General features: G+C 46.4%; 1 protein-coding gene across 1 annotated transcript in view; it reads right to left on the bottom strand.

The window, feature by feature from the left end:
- C1QTNF12 (C1q and TNF related 12) overlaps positions 1-11,662 on the bottom strand; it is a 44,940-nt gene extending 33,278 nt beyond the window's left edge. Inside the window, exon 1 of the mRNA XM_006127143.3 lies at positions 10,327-11,662. Coding sequence (XP_006127205.2) covers positions 10,327-10,497 — 171 coding nt within the window. The 5' untranslated portion in view covers positions 10,498-11,662. The remainder of the gene's footprint in view (positions 1-10,326) is intronic.
- Between the last annotated feature and the right edge of the window lie 6,491 nt (positions 11,663-18,153).

Genomic DNA, 18,153 nt, shown 5'->3' with positions numbered 1-18,153 from the left:
GAGTGCCAGCGGAAAGGAGGGCAGGATTATTTGGCCTCTGGTGGAAAGGGCTGGCTCACGTGGCAGAAAATCAACAGTGTCACCTCCAGGCTGGATTGGTAGTGGGTCAGAAGACCCGGGGCCATGTAAGAGCCTGATCCAAGCACGCCCATGGACTGCAAGGGGCTGAAGCCTGGGTGCGAAGCCCTCACCCTCCTTAATAACCAGCAGGCCGGCAGATGCTCGGGGGCTGACCCATCCATTTACAGTGAAGATGAATGACTGCCGTCAGCCCTCTGTGCATGGAACAGAAGTCAGCCAGAAAGCAGACCCCACACTGGGGGTGCGGGGAGTGGAGAAGTGTGTGTGTGGGGGGGGGGAGGGGGGAATAAAAAAGCCCAGATGGCCCAGCCCAGTGAAATAAACAACCAGAAAAACCTGAAGGAAAAAAACCCATCGCTCCGGCAACGTCCTTAAATTACAAATCCCTCTGCACGGCAGCCGCGACACTCCCCAATTTCTCTAGCGTGAGGGTGATTGACGGTTAAAATGAATGTTCCCTCCTTGTGGTATTATTATTTAATTACTATGGCATGCATGAGCAATCCTAGGAATAAGCATGCAAACCTCTTTATTTTTCTTGGCAGATGCAGGCTCCGGCAGCTAGAGAGAGCTTGCAGCCAACTCAGGTATTGCCCAGAATTGAGAGCACGCTCTCTCTGCCTCCAGGCAAAGCAAAGGCAGCTGCAGGGAATGGGCCCTGCTGCATGGTTTACTGTTTATAGGCCCAAAGCTGCCCCCAGTGGGAGCTTTCTCCTTGACTTGCATGAGACTCGGATTCTAGGAGCCAGATCCCAAAGGCTTTGTCTACACTCACGTTTTTGTGGCAGAAAATATGCTAATGGGGGACTCATTAGCATGACTTGCGACATCATTAGCATATTTTCTGCCGTTTCTTTTTGCGCAAGGGGTTTTTGTACAAAAAGCAGCAGTGTAGCCGCTTCCGTTTTGCGCAAGATCCTTATGCCTGTCCCAGCGAAGCATAAGGATCTTGCACAAAACGGGTGTTTTGAGCAAAACTGAAGCGGCTACACTGCTTCTTTTTGCGCAAAAACATCTAGCACAAAAAGAAACAGCAGAAAATATGCTAATGATGTCATGACTCATGCTAATGAACCCTTCATTAGCATATTTTCTGCCACAAAAACTTGCAGTGTAGACATAGCCACAGGTTGTGTTTACATTGGCAAGATTTTGTGCAAAAGCAGATGCTTTTGCGCAAAATCTTGCCACCTGTCTACACTGGCCGCGAGTATTTGCGCAAGAACACTGATGTTCTAATGTACGAAATCAGTGCTTCTTGCGCAAATACTCTGACGCTCCCGCTCATGGATAAGTATTCTTGCGCAAGAGGCCAGTGAAGACAGGCAACGTTAATTTCTTGCGCAAGAGAGCGTCTACACTGGCATATATGCTTTTGCGCAAAAGCACTTGCCAGTGTAGATGCTCTTTTGCGCAAATACTTTTAACGGAAAAACTTTTCCGTTAAAAGTATTTGTGCAAAATCATGCCAGTGTAGACGCAGTCACAGTGTTTAGTGGACTTTGGATCAGACCTCCTAACATTACCTTGCAACCCAGATACAACAAGCATTTCTGCTAGTGCATGTGAAACAGACAAGAAACTAACGTCCCCTTGGTGTCCCTCATGGTAGATAAGAGACTAGGCTGAAGTTGGGTGGCAGGCCAGGCCTTCTGATTCCCTCTGGCTCTCTGCCTCCCTCACAGGCTAATGCAGCCAGTTTAACCCAATGCCACCACACAGGGCCTCCTTAAGCCATTGCCTGGCCTCACCCATCGTAGAATGAATTGCCGGCAGCACAGCAGGTTGAATCATAAAAATGTAGGGCTCAATGTGGCAAAGATGGTACCCTGAGCAAGGGAGGAACTTTGCGGAAGCTAAAGTGCATTTGCGATCCAGTTTATTGGTGCAACTCGATGGGAAATCAAAATGAAACGGACGAGCGTCATTTTCAGTGTCTGTGCTGAGCAAAATGAAAAAAAAATTCTTTACATGGTGGACAAGTCGACGGCATTAAATTGAAGCCCCACTCTCTTCATCACTTTACGTATAATCAGTAGCACAAGAAAGGATTTGGAGGTTGGGAGAGGGGAAGAGCATGTTTGTATAGTGGTAGTATCCCGGTACTTTTGAACAGGTTAATAAACATGTCTCTCACCAGGAATCACACTGGCCAAAATTTACTGCAGTTAAGCTTTTTGCTCAATGAACAACTACAGTGTCTACAGTTTGCATCACTCTTGCCATAAACTGAAGTGCAGTTAACATACTTGGTTTAGGAAAACAACCCCAGCTTACTTAATATAATGACTAGCCTTTGACTAGATCCAAATCGGGCCTCGGCCTGCTATTATTGATTACACCAGCAGTGTGAAGGCCCTGGACATCAGCGAAGTCACTCCTGATTGACACTAATCAGGCCCATTGTATAATTAGTAACCAAATGATTTACCCCCCCCAGAATGTATTTTGTTTGGAACTAATTTAAAATGACATATCGCTGTTTTTTGGTCTGAAAAAATCCCATAGCGGCTATTCATGGTTATACATGTTCTTGGTTATTAACAAGACATGAAGCCAAGGGCCTGCCCACATGTGGATTTTAAGGGTCTCGTGAGAATTTTCATGAGAGCCGAGGTGTTAAACTCAGTATCCTAGCCAAATCCCAACTGGAATGCCTCTCTCAAATGACCCTCTGCTTTTAATTGGAGGAATTATTCTTCATCACACTAATTCAATAGTGTTGTGCGGCTCAGAAGGTTGCCTTTCATCCACATTGAGGACACGCACCTGTCACCCTTCCTCCCACAAGAGATCCCTTTGGAGTCAAGCAGCCTACTCCCACAAGGAAGTGCTACTCCAGCTGAACTATGGTGGCAGAGTTGGGTTGGGAGCTTAGCTGCACGGAAGCGGCAGGTGATTCGACCTCTAGACTTACAGGCAAAGCACAAGTTGGGAAAGGCACTATAGAAAGGGAAGAATGGGACAGTTGTGACAGGGTCGTACGACACAGTGTTCAATTCCGGCTCCTGGACACAAACGCAGGTGAGGCTCTTTGGGAAACAAACAATATTAGAAAATCTTGCAAGCTGCGTGGAGACAGAAAGACCGAGGAAATCGAATGATGTGAAAGTGGAACTCGCCGGTTAACGTGCACAGTTACACATAGCCCCCTCGCTGCCTCTGTATCAGAGGCAGCAGTGGGAGGGTTCCCACCACCCTGCCTCCGCCACATGTAACTGCTGAAAATTTGAGTGATTACACAATTATATAAGTAAACACATTTTAACATCCCTAGTTGCTATGAATTGCTTGCAGAGGGCGGGGCGATGCTGGTAACACCGTTCTAAGCTGACCTCTATTACGGGATGGGCAAACAGCAACTGTCTTCTCCTCTGCCATGGCTCCCAGCACATTGGGTCAGGAATGGACAGTCAGGAGACCCGGACACAGGGGATCAGACACCAACCCCGCAGCCTGAGCGGGTTCTATCCACCACAGGCATACAGCTGAGGGCCAGTCTGTCGTACAGTGTTTATACCTGTAGAGTTGGTCAGGCCAATAACATCTCCTTGAATTCAATGGGAATTGAGAGCATCCTCTCCCAGGGGAGGCAACGCACAGATCTCATGACGAGAGGTGGTAGGTGCCCGCCATGCGACACTGGTGGCCTGACCAAATGGAAGGACGGTTGGGTCTTGGTTTGGATTCAGACAGAAAGGAAAGTGGCACAGAAGAAGTTCAGAGGGAGATGAAGTGAGATGCAAACCAAGTAGTCCTGGCCCCAGTAATCTTTTGGGAACAGGTGAATTTGTTCAGCTAAGACATAGACTGAACCGAACCGTCAACCAGAAATGTTAAAAGAAACAGATGGGTCTAGCACTGGAAAGCCCAAGGTCAGTCCCGGCTAGTGGCCCCGTGATATTGGTCATGACATTTTGTGCTTCTGGTTGCTGAGAGAGCCTGACTTGGGTTCTGCCATCAAAAGGCTCCCCTGGATTCTTTTCCTCAAATGCAGTGGTAAGGGTTGGATCCAGCTGCCTTGGAAGCTAAGCACAGTGAGGTTATGTCTACACTGTGGAGATCTTTCAGGGGACCAGAAATAACCCGAAATAGCTTTTCTGTGTCTTTTGAGTGTGCCCATTATTTCAAAATATAACCGGCTTGCTATTCCAATGTCATTGAGGGTGTTAAGAGATGTTTCAGAATAGCGATGTATTTCTAAATAATTTTTTATATAAACTATTTTGAAATTACTCAATTTGCGTAGTGCACATTGCGTATCTTATTTCAAGGTAAGGGTGCAGTGTAGACACCCCCTAACACAGCTGTCCTTCAGCTTACATCTGACCCTTTCACCTTAGGCTGCAGCCAGATCCCATTCTTTTGGCTGACAGAGAAATACAAACTCCACTAGCTCTGACTTCCATCCTTCCCCCACTGTTGGCTTCCCCAGCAGAGAGTTGCAAGGATAATTAGCTTACTGCCTGCAGCCCTGATCTTATCAGATCTCACAAGATAAGCAGGTTTGCACCTAGGCACTACTTGGCTGGGGGGACTACCAAGGAAAGAGCGAAGTGGTGAAAGAAGTGGTGCTGGGGAGAAGAAGACAGAGAATATCTTAATATCTCTATATGATTACATGATACACCCACATCTCGAATACTGCATGCAGATGCGGTCGCCTCACATCGAAAAAGAGATCTTGGCATTGGAAAGAGTACAGAAAAAGGCAACAAAAATTATGAGGGGTATGGAATGGCTGCCATATGAGGAGAGAGTACTAAGACCAGGACTTTACCGCTTAGAAAAGGGACAACTAAGGGGGGATATGACAGAGGTCTATAAAATCATAACTGGTGTGGGGAAAGTGACTAAAGAAACGTTCAACAAACAAAAGGAAGTTTTTCTTCATGCAGCGCACACTCAACCTGTGGAACTCCTTGCCAAAGGAGGTTGTAAAGGTCAGGACTTTAACAGGGTTAAAAAAAGAACTAGATAAATTCATGGCTATTAGCCAGGATGGACAGAGATGGTGCCTCTAACTTCTGTTTGTTGGAAGCTGGGAATGGGCTTCAGGGGAGGGATCACTTTATGATTCCCTGTTCTGTTCATACCCTCTGGGGCATTTGGCACTGGCCAGTCAGAAGACAGGATACTGGGCTAGATGGACCTTTGGTCAAATGGCCCCAAATAACAGGGGGGATTCAAACCCAGATACCTCCTGTGCACTTTGTGGGGAATATCAGCGGCAAGCTCAGCAGGGAAGCTAAGGACTGAATGGGCCGTGGAGACAATTCCTCCACCTGTTCCTGGAAGTGGTCCTTGCACATCAGGGCCAGCGAGCTTTGCACTGCCAATGACTACTCTGTGGATACACCCAGGACACAAGGGGCCAGGGCTGTTCCAGTCTTGCTTCAGCATTACAATCACACACAGCCAGCTGTCAAACAACATTTACTTTTTACTATTGAATTTGGCTCAACAGTAAATAAAATCGCCCCCCATCATCCGCGTGAGATGGACGCCTTCCTAGTGCAGCTGCCCTGACTAACAGAGCAACATCACGGATGAATTTGGCTCCCTGCAAAAGTCTAGTTTCTAACACTGTCATCTCAGGACTCTTTTGCAACCCCAAGACAGCAGTGGCTTGAAAAGGAAGGATATGCCTGGCAGGTGAATGACTCGGGGTGGCTGAAGCACCAAACCAAACTGAAATGGGACTGGCTCCCAGACCATCTCAATCAATTCATTGCACCTTTGGCTTGGAAAGTCCCTCCTTGGACTACACAGAAAAGCTCTTTGCATGGGCCTAGCAAGACAATCATTTTAAAAGTGACCCCGCAAGGGAAAAAATTTGACCTGACTCCTACTTAACAGGTATTGTTTTTCCTTAGGAATACCAGAAATATCAAGTGCTTCACTTCCCAGATTTACCTAGAGATCTCCATGGATGACAAGAGAGCTGTGTGTGCGTGCAAAGGGAGTTTTCTCAGCCCCTAATTGAAAATATGGGCCTCCCAGACATCTGATTAAGCAGCTGAAAACAAAAACTTGATCTTTAAAAACGAGTAGTCCTGTGGCACCTTAGAGACTAACACAAATAGACAGAACCACGAGCTTTTGTGGGTAAAACTCACTTCATCCGATGAACTGGCCACTGAAATAAAAATCACTTCCCCTCTCAGCCAATCAGATTTCACTTCCTGGAGCTTTCTGATATCATTATGCTACAGTTCTCCAGGTGATCACTGAGTCTTCAAGAGTAAACATGGATCTTAATTTTTAGGGTAAAAGACCACAGGTTTTTAAAAAGCAACAACAGAACAAACTGTTAAGCTTTTCTGTGCACAATACCAAAGGGAAAATGAACACTGCCGGATTTTTTTCTTTGCTTTGGTAGGCATCCTTTATCAAATCCTGATAGGTACTGCCTTCAAAACCCAATGGTGGCCAGAAAGGCTAATTCAGTCTTCATGGAAAATCAGCTTCCAACAAATGATCAAGTGAAACAAAGTGAGATTTGGAAGCTTTGAAGCCTGACACCCCACCCGAGCAGGTAGGATATCTTTACCCAGAGTACAAGGGGGGAGACTTCAGAAGTGGGTTGTAATATGCTGAGTGCTAATTAATACAGAAAAATCACAGAGCCTCTTACATGCTCCTTGATCTCACTCTCACTATAACCAGCTAAGGAGAGTAATTGCCTCTTCAAACTTTGCCACTTACCATTCACGGTAAGGTATGAATTACAAGTAGTTTACAAGCCTCTAATCTCTGGCTACTCATCTCTCCCCCCTCATATACTATTTATAGGGTATTTACACAGTCAGTCATTTCAAATGGAAAGAAAGAACCAGGGGCCTGACTTCACCTTGAGACATTCTGCTGCCTGGGTGCTGGGAGCAGCATTGCCACGGCTAAGGGGAAAGTCAACTTTTGCAAATTCTCCACCAAAAGCAAACTTCTTCTGTGAGCAGCACCAGATGTGAAAGGCAGATTTGAAACAAAAGCATTGGCAATTTAACCAATGCTGTAAAACAACATTTTCAAACAAATGGATACCTTTCCCAATTGCTCTGAGCTGCCCATACATGTAGATCAGCAACGGGCAACCCAGACTAGCGAGTGGGACATGAGTGGTTTCCTTCATCCCCCTGGGCCGCAAGATCATTGTAACCAAGGGTATGTCTACACTACCCCGCTAGTTCGAACTAGCGGGGTAATGTATGCATACCGCACTTGCTAATGAAGCCCGGGATTTGAATTTCCCGGGCTTCATTAGCATAAGCGGGGAGCCGCCATTTTTAAATCCCCGCTGCTTCGAACCCCGTGTAGCGCGGCTACACGGGGCTCGAACTAGGTAGTTCGGACTAGGGTGCCTATTCCGAACTACCGGTACACCTCGTTTCACGAGGAGTACCGGTAGTTCGGAATAGGACCCTAGTCCGAACTACCTAGTTCGAGCCCCGTGTAGCCGCGCTACACGGGGTTCGAAGCAGCGGGGATTTAAAAATGGCGGCTCCCCGCTTATGCTAATGAAGCCCGGGAAATTCAAATCCCGGGCTTCATTAGCAAGTGCGGTATGCATACATTACCCCGCTAGTTCGAACTAGCGGGGTAGTGTAGACATACCCCAAGAGAGTCTCCCAGGGCAGGATAGTGTTGCTTCCTACACCTGCCTAGCTAGAATTTGTGGGAAGTGCCGAATGAACTGTAGCAGTGTTTTGATTGGAAGCAGAGAGCTCTCAGTCAGTGTTGTGCGCAATCAGCACCCACCTCCCTTCACGTGCCCTGGCTTTACGTGCGGGTCACTTTAGTAACACCGGTAGGGAAAAAAAAAGATGAAAACCAGCAGAATCTGGCAACCCTGCGTGTGGCAACAGTAAACAAAACATCTCATGAGCTACACACAAAACCTTGATGAGCTAAAAGTGGCCCTTGGGCCACAGATTGCCCATCACTGATAACAGACGGATGCAATTGTGCTAAACTGCCTAATTCACAGTCTGTACTAACAGGTGTCTCATATACCTTGTGTAGCAAGCTGTGCGGGTGTTGGCTAGAGCATTCCACCCCAGAGGTGGAGATACTCATTTCAATGACACTGGACACACAGTGCACCTTGGAAAGCACTTTGCGCTCTCGAGATCAGGTTTGAAATCTCCAGACTCTTTGGAGTTTCAGATTCAAAGACCTGACAAGGTCAGTGTCAGAAGATACATACAAGTTCAAACTGTTGACTGTGTTGGGGTCTTTCAAGATGAGAGACCTGAAAAACTCAGCTCCTGAGTGGCCCTGTTGCAATTTGCTTAACTGATTTCCCCGGTGTCCTTAATCAAAGCGCTTTGTTCTAAATGGTGGTGACATCCACCCCAGAGGTGGCTGCATTTCAGAGTTGCTCTATGTTTACAGTTTGTCTATTACCCCTTGGCTTGGAATTTTGGGAAGGTGCTATATAAATGTAAATACAATACACACTCAGCCACAATCGGGATATATTTAGAAACAAACCTTAACGGATAACTGAACCTTCTTCACCTTCTTATAAGATCTCACCCTATGAGAAATTCAAGTCGGAAACTTTGGCACCAACTATCACGCAAGGAGTGTTATTTTGTTTTGACACCATCTTTATTTCAGAGATTGAACCACCAAGCTGTCATAGCAGCCAAAGATTTGTCAGGGAAGCAGCAAGGTAGCTCCATCTGAGAGGCTTAGCTTCTAAACAACGCTGTCTTGAAACGGCTATGCTACTTCTAGCAATAGTGCAGACGGGGCTGTATTCATTTCAACTGGGATTAGATTTTGTTTACGTTTGAAATCAAGATACAGACGGCTAATGGTCTGGTAAATTACTCAGCGGCCCAGAATGGGCTGCTGCAGTTACACAAGAGATGATCTGGGGCCAGCATGCAGGAGAAAGAAACTTTCGAAGAGGCAACTGGGAGAAGTGGGGACAAATATCAATAGCATGAGCCCTTGGAGAATGAACACAATCACACAATCGGTGATGACAAAGCCTGCAATGAGGTTAACGGAAGAAACACAGCCTCGATCCCCCTAATGATCATGTAAGAGCAGCAGCCAGCTTTTTAATATAGGGGACAGTTCCCCAGGCTTGCCCAACCTTAACCAATTATTCTCACAATGGCTTTGAATGGGATATTGAGACTGTCAGCCCGATTGTTCATCCTCCCAGCCATCCCCCAATTTTTGACAGGTTGGTGCCTCCATTGCTTAGTGACTGCTGCCCCTAATGCTGGCGATCAAAGAAGTCCCATTTTAGAGGTCATCTACATGTGAAACAAGGGACATTTCTGTGTGTGCTGGAGAGAAAGGGACTGCCTGATGGAGGAGGTTCCTGCCTCCTTTCTCACCACGGCATTTCCCTTTCATTCTGTCCTGCGCCTAATCCTAGGCCCTGCTTTAATTCCACCCCACCCCCGTCACTCAATGTGAATTCTCAGCGGCTGTATCTTAAAAGGTTTCTGGGATCCCTGAACAATTGACCTGCAACTTTTTGCAGCCTTCAGACTGGAATGATTCTCACTGACATTTATTGGAAAAGGTCTGCGCTGCAGGACTGGTTCATTTGCTATGGCTGGTAATGCAGCATGAGCAGGCATCAATGGACTAGACATACACTCTATGCTTGTCCTTTCCCACGAGGGGCCTACTGTACACACATCTGTCTTCCCACATTATTACCACAGACTCAAATCCTTCCCTCCAACAGCCACAGCTATTCCCCATCTCCCGGTGGAGACTGTCTAGCTACACTAGGACTTTTCTGACCTGTCATTCCCAGCGTGTGCAGTTTCAGCAGTGCAAACGGAAGTGCAGATAGGGCTCAGGCGTATATTCACAACTCTAAGTCATCTGAGTCTGCTTTGGCACCGGATCCTATGCTCAAAAAGCATGTATGCAACAGACTCACTAACATTCCACAGCATGGGTGTATCAGGATGACCAGCTGACTTTCATGCAGATAGAAGCTAACAGCTGTTTTTGAGTGAGGCTCATTCCTACACTTCAACTTCCAGCAAAGCAGGTGCTGTAATAAATGGTCAGATACTATGTGCTCATTAGTAATGCAAGTAAATAAAATAATCAAACATCATCATCCCGGACATTCTGGCCGCTTGGCGGAGTGAGAGGACCAGAAGGCATGCCGCAGGAAGATTTTAACCCCTCTCTTGCAAAAGGGTTATATCCAGAAATTACTCAGTGCTCTGACTACACATGGGTTACTTTCACACATACCTTGGCATGCTCATGCAGTTCTTCGCTGTTGGATAAGGTGGCATTGAAGGGCTCTGTATACTGATTGGGCTCTTTCATCTTCTTTCTCTCTTTCTTTGCGGCCATCACTTTAAAGAGAGCAAGCTGCTGGCACAGTAAAATCACCACAAGTAGCCAGATCCAGCCTGTCATTGTGGCTTCTTTTCAGACAGGGATGTTGAGAGGAGGCTGAAAACTCTCCCGGAGCAAAATGAAATAATAAATAGGGTTGGCTTCCCCCCCCCCCTTCTCTTTTTTATGGAGGTCACCGCTGCTGAAGATGTTCCACTCTGGTAGATGATGTCAAATTCTCAGCACACACCAGTGGGCCTGGCTCGAAAGAGATCTCGGTTCAAGTCGGATACATTGAACCCACATGGACCTACTTGTTTGCCAATTCTGATCCAGAGCTGCAGTTTGATCAGGCAAAGGTGGGAAGAGGAAGCGAGTTTGCTCAGCTGGGCAGAACTTTCATGAATGGAAGCAGTTTTGATTTCTCTCCTCCCCAAACTTTGCCTTTAAAATTTTACACCCCCACCCCAACAAGTCTTCAGCTCTCAATCACAATTCACTCAGCTAGGAAACCTAGAAAGTCAAATGGCTCAGGGCACGGGTAGCTCAGGCCAGAACTGACAGCACATAAGCCCATGAGGGGGGTTGTGGGTTTGTTCCTTTTCAACGGAAGATTTCACCTTCTGTCATTTAAACCCTTGTGCCTCCATGAGGTCCGTCCATTCTCAGCTTAGTAGTGGGACCCCTTCCTTAATGACAAGCCCCCATCAGTTCTCTTCTCCTTCATGAAGGCTGGAGGATGAAAACCCAAAGCTGCTACAATCACTCTTCTCCCGGAGAAGCAAAACGGGTCGGAATCCAACCAAAGGCTCAGTCCTCTAGGGAGAAAACTAATCTCTCCCACGCGTCAAGAGTTAAAATAGAAAGATACAAGGCCTCTGGGGAGGTATCTAGGTCTGTTAGGAGCGGACAGCCTAGTCCTAAACCAAATTCTGTCTGGCTTTATCTTTTCTTGGCTTTAATAAGACGATGAGGAATCAGCGCCAGTGTTGTAAACAGCTCTCAGAATATGGAGTCCTGTGCCTCCTATCCTAGCTCCTTTCCACCCCAGGCAGGATTTCAGGTACCTTTACGTTTCCATCACTTCTGATTTCTCTCAGTGCTCCTTTCCCCGGCTGCAAATTGGAGAAGCCCTCCTCAGCCTTTGCACTACCTCAGCAAATAAGTACTTCTTTCCTGAAAGTGTTTCCATCAACTTGAAGAAAGAAAAAAAAAGGGGGGCGGGATCACATTCTAATGAGCTGTCAAGCCTATTCTCTTCACATTCCTATTAGAGACGCCCTGTCAGTGGACCTGGCCCTGTGTGCCAGGGAGATTTAAATCACTAACTCCCTCCCCCCCCACCCATACTCACACTCTCCACCTTCCCTTCACTATCTCAGAGGAATCGCAAAACAGCCCATGGGCATGTGGCAGCATTAGAAGTATGTGGCTTGGAATATGCATTCAGCATCACAACACGCATGCATCCAGATGTCTTTTACGTTGTTCAACTCCATGCAAATGTTTTTCTCCAGACCTCTTCGGATTCAGTGCATCCTTCATAAAGGCTGTGTCGTTCTGCCCCAGTGCCTCCCTGAGGAAGAACTCCAAGCACTTGGCATGCGTGTGCCGGCACGCTAGGGTAGCCAGCGCCATGCAGAATTGCAGCCCTAGTTTTTACAGCTATGGAAAATGAAACACTGTGTAATGAAATGGCACAAAGTTGCTGTAATGACTCCCTTTTCATGACTAGGATTCTCTCTCTGGTGATGCTACAGATTGGACCTCCCTGGCCTGGCACCCTCAGGACTTGACCGGTCCCAAATGAGGGATTGTGCTGAACTGGAGAGGTTATTTCTGGCCCCCCTGCCACTGGCCCCACAGCTCAGCTCCGTACCTGTCCCAGCCACCAGCCAGCTCCCTGCCTGCCACCTACCCAGCCTCCCTGCCAGCTCCCCCACCCTTCAGCTCCAGTAGATGGGTTCCCGGCCACTGGCCCCACTGCAGCCAGCCTGGCTGGGCTCCTAACCCCTGCAGGGCTCCTGCCGCCAGCCCTCCACCAGGACTCTCTGGTCCAGGAACATCTGTGGTCCTGCTAGACTATGGATATTTCTGACCAGAAAGTCCCAGTTTAGAGAGGTTCAACCTGCATTTAGCACGTGCAAAGACTGACCAGGATCCTTACTCGCCACTTTGCAAGTGGGGAAACTGAGGCATGGAGCATCAAAGCAACATCCCCCTCAAAAAAATCAGAGTCAGTGCCAGACCCAGGAGCACAAAACCAGATAGTTGAAACACAGCTAGAAAGAGAAGCTAAACAGTTAACAAGCTATCACCGCTCTTCAACTCCCCACTCCCACCCCACTAGCTCACATTCCATCAAAACTATGTGGCAGTCCTTATTTGTTAATAATATTTAACTTTCTTTGGCGCCTTCTCATACTTAAGCCCCCCTTTCAGGTTAGTTGTAGACAAGCCATGAATTTGTAAAAGTGCACTCGATGACACATTAATAGGACAATCTGTCATATTGCAGCTAAACAGCCCTGACAGATCCACACACCATGGCAAGATGACATTCTCGAGGCTGGTGCGGGGCCACGTCTTTTTTGGCCCCGGCACAGGCTGTGCTGGTCTGCATGCAGCGTCCCCTTTCTCATCTCAAGAGCCAGATGCCGAGGGCACCCTATGGCCCTGCGAAATCTGCCACAGGCTAGGAGAAGGAAACCTTCCTTCCCACCCCAAGTCATAAGCAAATGCTACTAATCCCCTAAGTGCCCTTCTGCACAACGGGCTGATCTCCCAAACCAGCAGACACACAAGCAGCCTGCCCTACTCAGTACAAGAGCACCCCAGCCGTTCGCAGGCAGCATTATACCAATGTTACACTCCAGGAAACTAACAAAGGGTGAAGGGAGCCACCCCCTGGTAGGTAGAACGTGAATGGTAGAGCCAGGAGTCCCGGCTCTCAAACCCAACCATTTTCTATGGGATTTCTAATGGTGAGGATTCAGAGGAAGCCACATGAAGCATCTCAGATGTTGGGGAACTTGGAAATAGCCTCTCTAAACATAGCTAGCAATTGACAAGCTAAGAATGGGGGATGTGCATTGTCCAGTGAGTAGGACATGAATACTAAAGCCACACAAGCTAGTTTAGAGGGAGCATTTCCCCCCCAGCGTTATCCCTTTAGAAATCCAACAGTCCTGTGCGTTGGCCACCCCACCACACCTCCTCCCTGAACCATGTGCATTTTTACTTCTGTGATTCATATTTACTTTCAAGGTGACATTATCTTGCCAACAGTAACGGGGTGGCAATTCCAAATCTCAAAAGGTATACAGGAATTTGGAATCCCTTGGGCACTATATGCTCCAGAGATACTGAACAATGCCTAGAACATAGGCCTTGGTGATAATGATCGTGCTGGTAATGCACTAGGGGCACATGCACACTGCCGCAAGTACCAGGTTACAGTTGTTAGATGGAGTATCTAGAACAGTGGTCCCCAACCTTTTCCAGACGGGGACCCATTTTGACAATTCAGGAAGACTTGGTGACCCAGGGCAATTCAAAAATGGGGGGAAGAGAGGGGACAGAGCCACCTGGGGAGACACTTGGTGACCCTTTTGAAATGTAATGGCGACCCATATTTGGGTCCCGACCTATAGAATGGGTTGGGAAACCTGATCTAGAAGATAACTTGGATCAGCCTTGAAAGTAGTGCTCAGGCTTTTGTCTTACAGATGTCTATATCCTACAATTTAAACCCAATCATAATGTGGATGCTTGCACACACACACACACACATCCCTACAGTTAAATCCATCCCTACAGTTAAATCCAGTCATAATGTGGGTGCTCTCTCTCTCTCTCTCTCTCTCTCTCTCTCACACACACACACACACACACACACACACCCACCCACCCACCCACCCACCAGCTTCAAGAAAGGTCAACAGTTTGGGTTGCTGCAACTGCCTTTCATAACATACTTTAGCAGGACAAAATATGCCTCATAATATGTTAAGATGCCTCCTTCCATGGATCCTCTCTCTGTATATATATTCTCCAGCTATCCCGATCCAGAGCTCATTTGGAAAGATGTAGATGGTGTTTTAGCGCCACCCTGTGTCCAAGCACCACAACTCAAAAGGCACAAAATCGCCTAAGCTAAGACTCAATCTTATATTTGTCATTACAATCATTTTGGAGTTTCTCCTATCATTCTGTTCCCTTAAAAGCTGATCAGGGATACAGTGTAGGGAGAAGGACTTAGAGAATCTCCATGAAGAGCTCCAAATAATTTGTTATTTACTTAGGATTAATTTTGAAGACATCAGAATGCGATGGGATATTTTTAAAGGATATGAGGGGTAAGGAAAGGTGGGTGGTGATTATTTTTGTTTGTTCCCAAGTAACTTTAAAAACAAGCCAATTTAATTACTTGCCAAGGGTCCATTTATTTTTATTTAAAGAAAAGCATCGTTTGATGGTTTTTAGTACTGGAATAGGGTCAGAACCAAAGGCTATAAAAAGGGAGTGGAGGGGCAATCTATAAGCCTCAGACTGCGGAGATCCCTGATCCCAGAGTAACAGGGAGAGGCTGTTTTAGAACCAGCAGAGGCAATCAGGAGCAGTGGAACACCTGGGACTAATTGACCAGGCCTGCAGAGTCAGGCCAGCCTAGGCTAATTAGGACTCCTGGGGGTAAATATGAAAGCCAGGTCAAACTGGCTATAAAAGAAACTTTGCCTATTGCTGGGGTGGGTGGGTGTGTGTGTGTAGCTGAGAGGATGGAAGAGGGTACCGATGGGAGTAGGAGGAAAGGAGACAAGAACTGAACACTAGGAGGACAAACAGGAGAGAAGGAAGGTGCCGGGACAGGTACGGGGAAGTAGCCCACAGGTCTTGGAACTGTCTTATAGGAGGTGTTGGGGACTCATACAGGCAGCTACTATAACAGGGCCCTGGGCTGGAACCCGGAGGAGAGGATGGGCCCAGGATCCCCCCAACATCCCCATTTCCACTCGGGGGGGAAAAGGACTGTGGCGTTTATTCTCTGTTTTACTATACGCTGGCCAATGATGAAAAGAGCTCATCAAACAGCAAACGAAAGCCTTGGGTGTGGTGCCTAAAACTGTGGGCCTCTGTGAGAATCTGAGGCAAGCAAAATCTGCCAGGACGCACAGGACCTACCAAGTTTTCATAGGAGCTTTGTCACAGTATCTTACAACGTTCAAAACCTGCCAAGTGTTATTTCAAAGCTTCTGTAAGATCACAAAAAATTCTCATACAATTATTTTACAGCATACGTCCTAAATACATAATTACACAACAGGTTAGAATGGTTCATGATGGAAACAGGACATATTGAGGGGTGTTTAAGGCCCATCCCAACTTCCACTGAATCTTTCTATTGACTTCACTGAACCACTAATTAAACTGGAACAATTCTGTAATAGGAGAGGGGGTTAAAAACCCTATGTAAATATTTCTCATTAAACCAGAAGAACATCATCCTATCTCCTGGACGTATTACACATTTAAAAAAAATTGCCTAAGCAGGGATTTCTCTGAGCAACAAGAACAATTTCAGCATCTGTCAAATGTTATTTTTATGATTTTCTAATACTTAAAAATTCTGGCCTTTTGATAGCCCTTGGTTTTAGGTTGCGTGTGTGTGCCTGTGTCTAGACTGGCAAGTTTTTCGAAAAACTTGCCAGCTGTCTACACTGGCCACTTGAATTTCCACAAGAACACTGACGATCTCATGTAAAAAAAATCAGTGCTTCTTGCAGAAATACTATGCTGCTCCCATTTGGGCAAAAGTCCTTTTGCGCAAAAGGGCCAGTGTAGACAGCTCAGATTTGTTTTGCGCAAAAGCGCGTCTAGATTGGCCACGGATGCTTTTGCGGAAAAGCGTCCATGCCAACGTAGGCGCTCTTTTCCACAAATGCTTTTAACAGAAAACTTTTCCGTTAAAAGCATTTGCGGAAAATCATGCCAATCTAGACATAGCCAAGTAATTTACAGTCAGACACACTTTCCCTTCCCTAACAGTTCCTTTACGGCAGTTTGGTTAGCATAGATGCCAACAGGTGAAAGCAATTAGCAGGGATAATTGGAAGGTAAAAGATGGAAACCTTTTTAATCCCTCTGAAATGCAATGAAGTAGATGGATTTTCCCAGATGACTATAGGAAACCATTAAATCTTTTCTCGAGATTGAGACTGTCCTTCCCAAACAGGAACAACTACTGGCACCTGAAGCTTGCTTACCCAATTTTCTTCCTGTCTGCATCAGGCAGGCAGCGATCCCTTTTTCATATCCTCAACTTCCTGTTCCTCAGGCTTTCTGCAATTGAAACTTGGCTGTTAAGTTCTAGTTGTCACCATGGCCCCCTACTGGCTACATTCACATCTAAGCACTCATACAGCTGCAGCAAAGGGACAATTCTGATTTGGGGCAAGGAGGGTTATAGTTTTGTAGTCTTGTGTGAGGATAACAGCTCAGGTTGTTCTTCAACATTCAAGGAGGCTATAGAAAATGATAGTTAGGACTGTATCCATTTCATCCCAGAAGCAGGCCTTGTATTTGGGCATGTGGACTCAGTGACTCTTCGGATGCACTAATTTATCTATTTAATTTACAAATGATGATGGGTGCTTCTATCAGTCTAAATAACCAAGGTCTGAAGCATTCCAGTGCTAAGAGCTCTGTACACCCATGTGCGGTTCTAGTCTTTGTATAGCTGCTTTGCACAAAAGTTAGGAATGCAGATATCTTGAAGAGAAAACAGACTAGTTTAAGGAAACTGGGGAACACAAATGGACTACTGGCTCTTACTGGTGGGAATCCAGATTAAATGTACTAGCTTCCATGGAATTTCTTGAGTCAGTGTAATTTACTAAAAATAAAACTTGAAAGTTAATTCTGCTCAGAATCTCATCCTACCTTCACTCAACAGAAGAATGGTCTCAGGCAGAAGAGAAATTAAAACTTGGGCTCCATCTACACTACAGGGTTTTTGCGCAAAAACAGCTGGTTTTGCTCAAAACCCTGCAGAGCGTCTACACATCAAGCACGTTTTTGTGCAAGAAAATTTACAGTAGAACAGAGGGCTTTTTGCGGTGTAGATATCTCTCTCGCTAGGAGGAATGTGTGTGGGGGGACGCTCAACAGGGGTTTCTTGTGCAAAAAGAGCCTATCAGAAAAAGCACAGGTGGATGGCCATTCTGTGGGTGGCCATCAGAGCTTTCTTGCACAAGAGCACCGTGCAGTGTGGACGCTCTCTTGCGCAAAAGTGCATCGCTTTTGTAGTGCGGACGCACTTTTGCGCAAGAAGTTTTTGCAGAAGATCTCTTCCGCAAAAAGGTTCTTGTGCAAGAAGCCTGCAGTGTAGACATAGCCTCATTTTTTTTTTTTGGGGGGGGGGGGGGGAGGGACCATTTGATTCATTTCTCAGATATAATACTGACTGATATGCTGTGTTCAAATCAGCAGTGGCTGCGTTGCAGTGGTGAAAGGATAGCTATGTATATCATTTGAAGAGGCTTCAATTCCTCTGCAGGCACAAATGGACTAAAGAAACAAGGTAGTGGCTGGACTTGGAAAGTATGTGGGTTATTAATGTTTTCATATGGATGGGTGTGGGCTGACACTGATTAGACATGAACAAAGCAAAAAGCTGAAATGTCGTTCTCTCACCCAAACCCAGTCTCAATAAGACATTTCTTCCTTACCTAGTGCAAG

This window comes from Pelodiscus sinensis, chromosome 24, assembly GCF_052426305.1.
Source record: "Pelodiscus sinensis isolate ZL-2025 chromosome 24, ASM5242630v1, whole genome shotgun sequence".
NCBI classification, from domain to species: Eukaryota; Metazoa; Chordata; order Testudines; family Trionychidae; genus Pelodiscus; species Pelodiscus sinensis.
The sequence above is the reverse complement of the archived record's forward strand: the minus strand, read 5'-3'. Positions and strand labels throughout refer to the sequence as shown.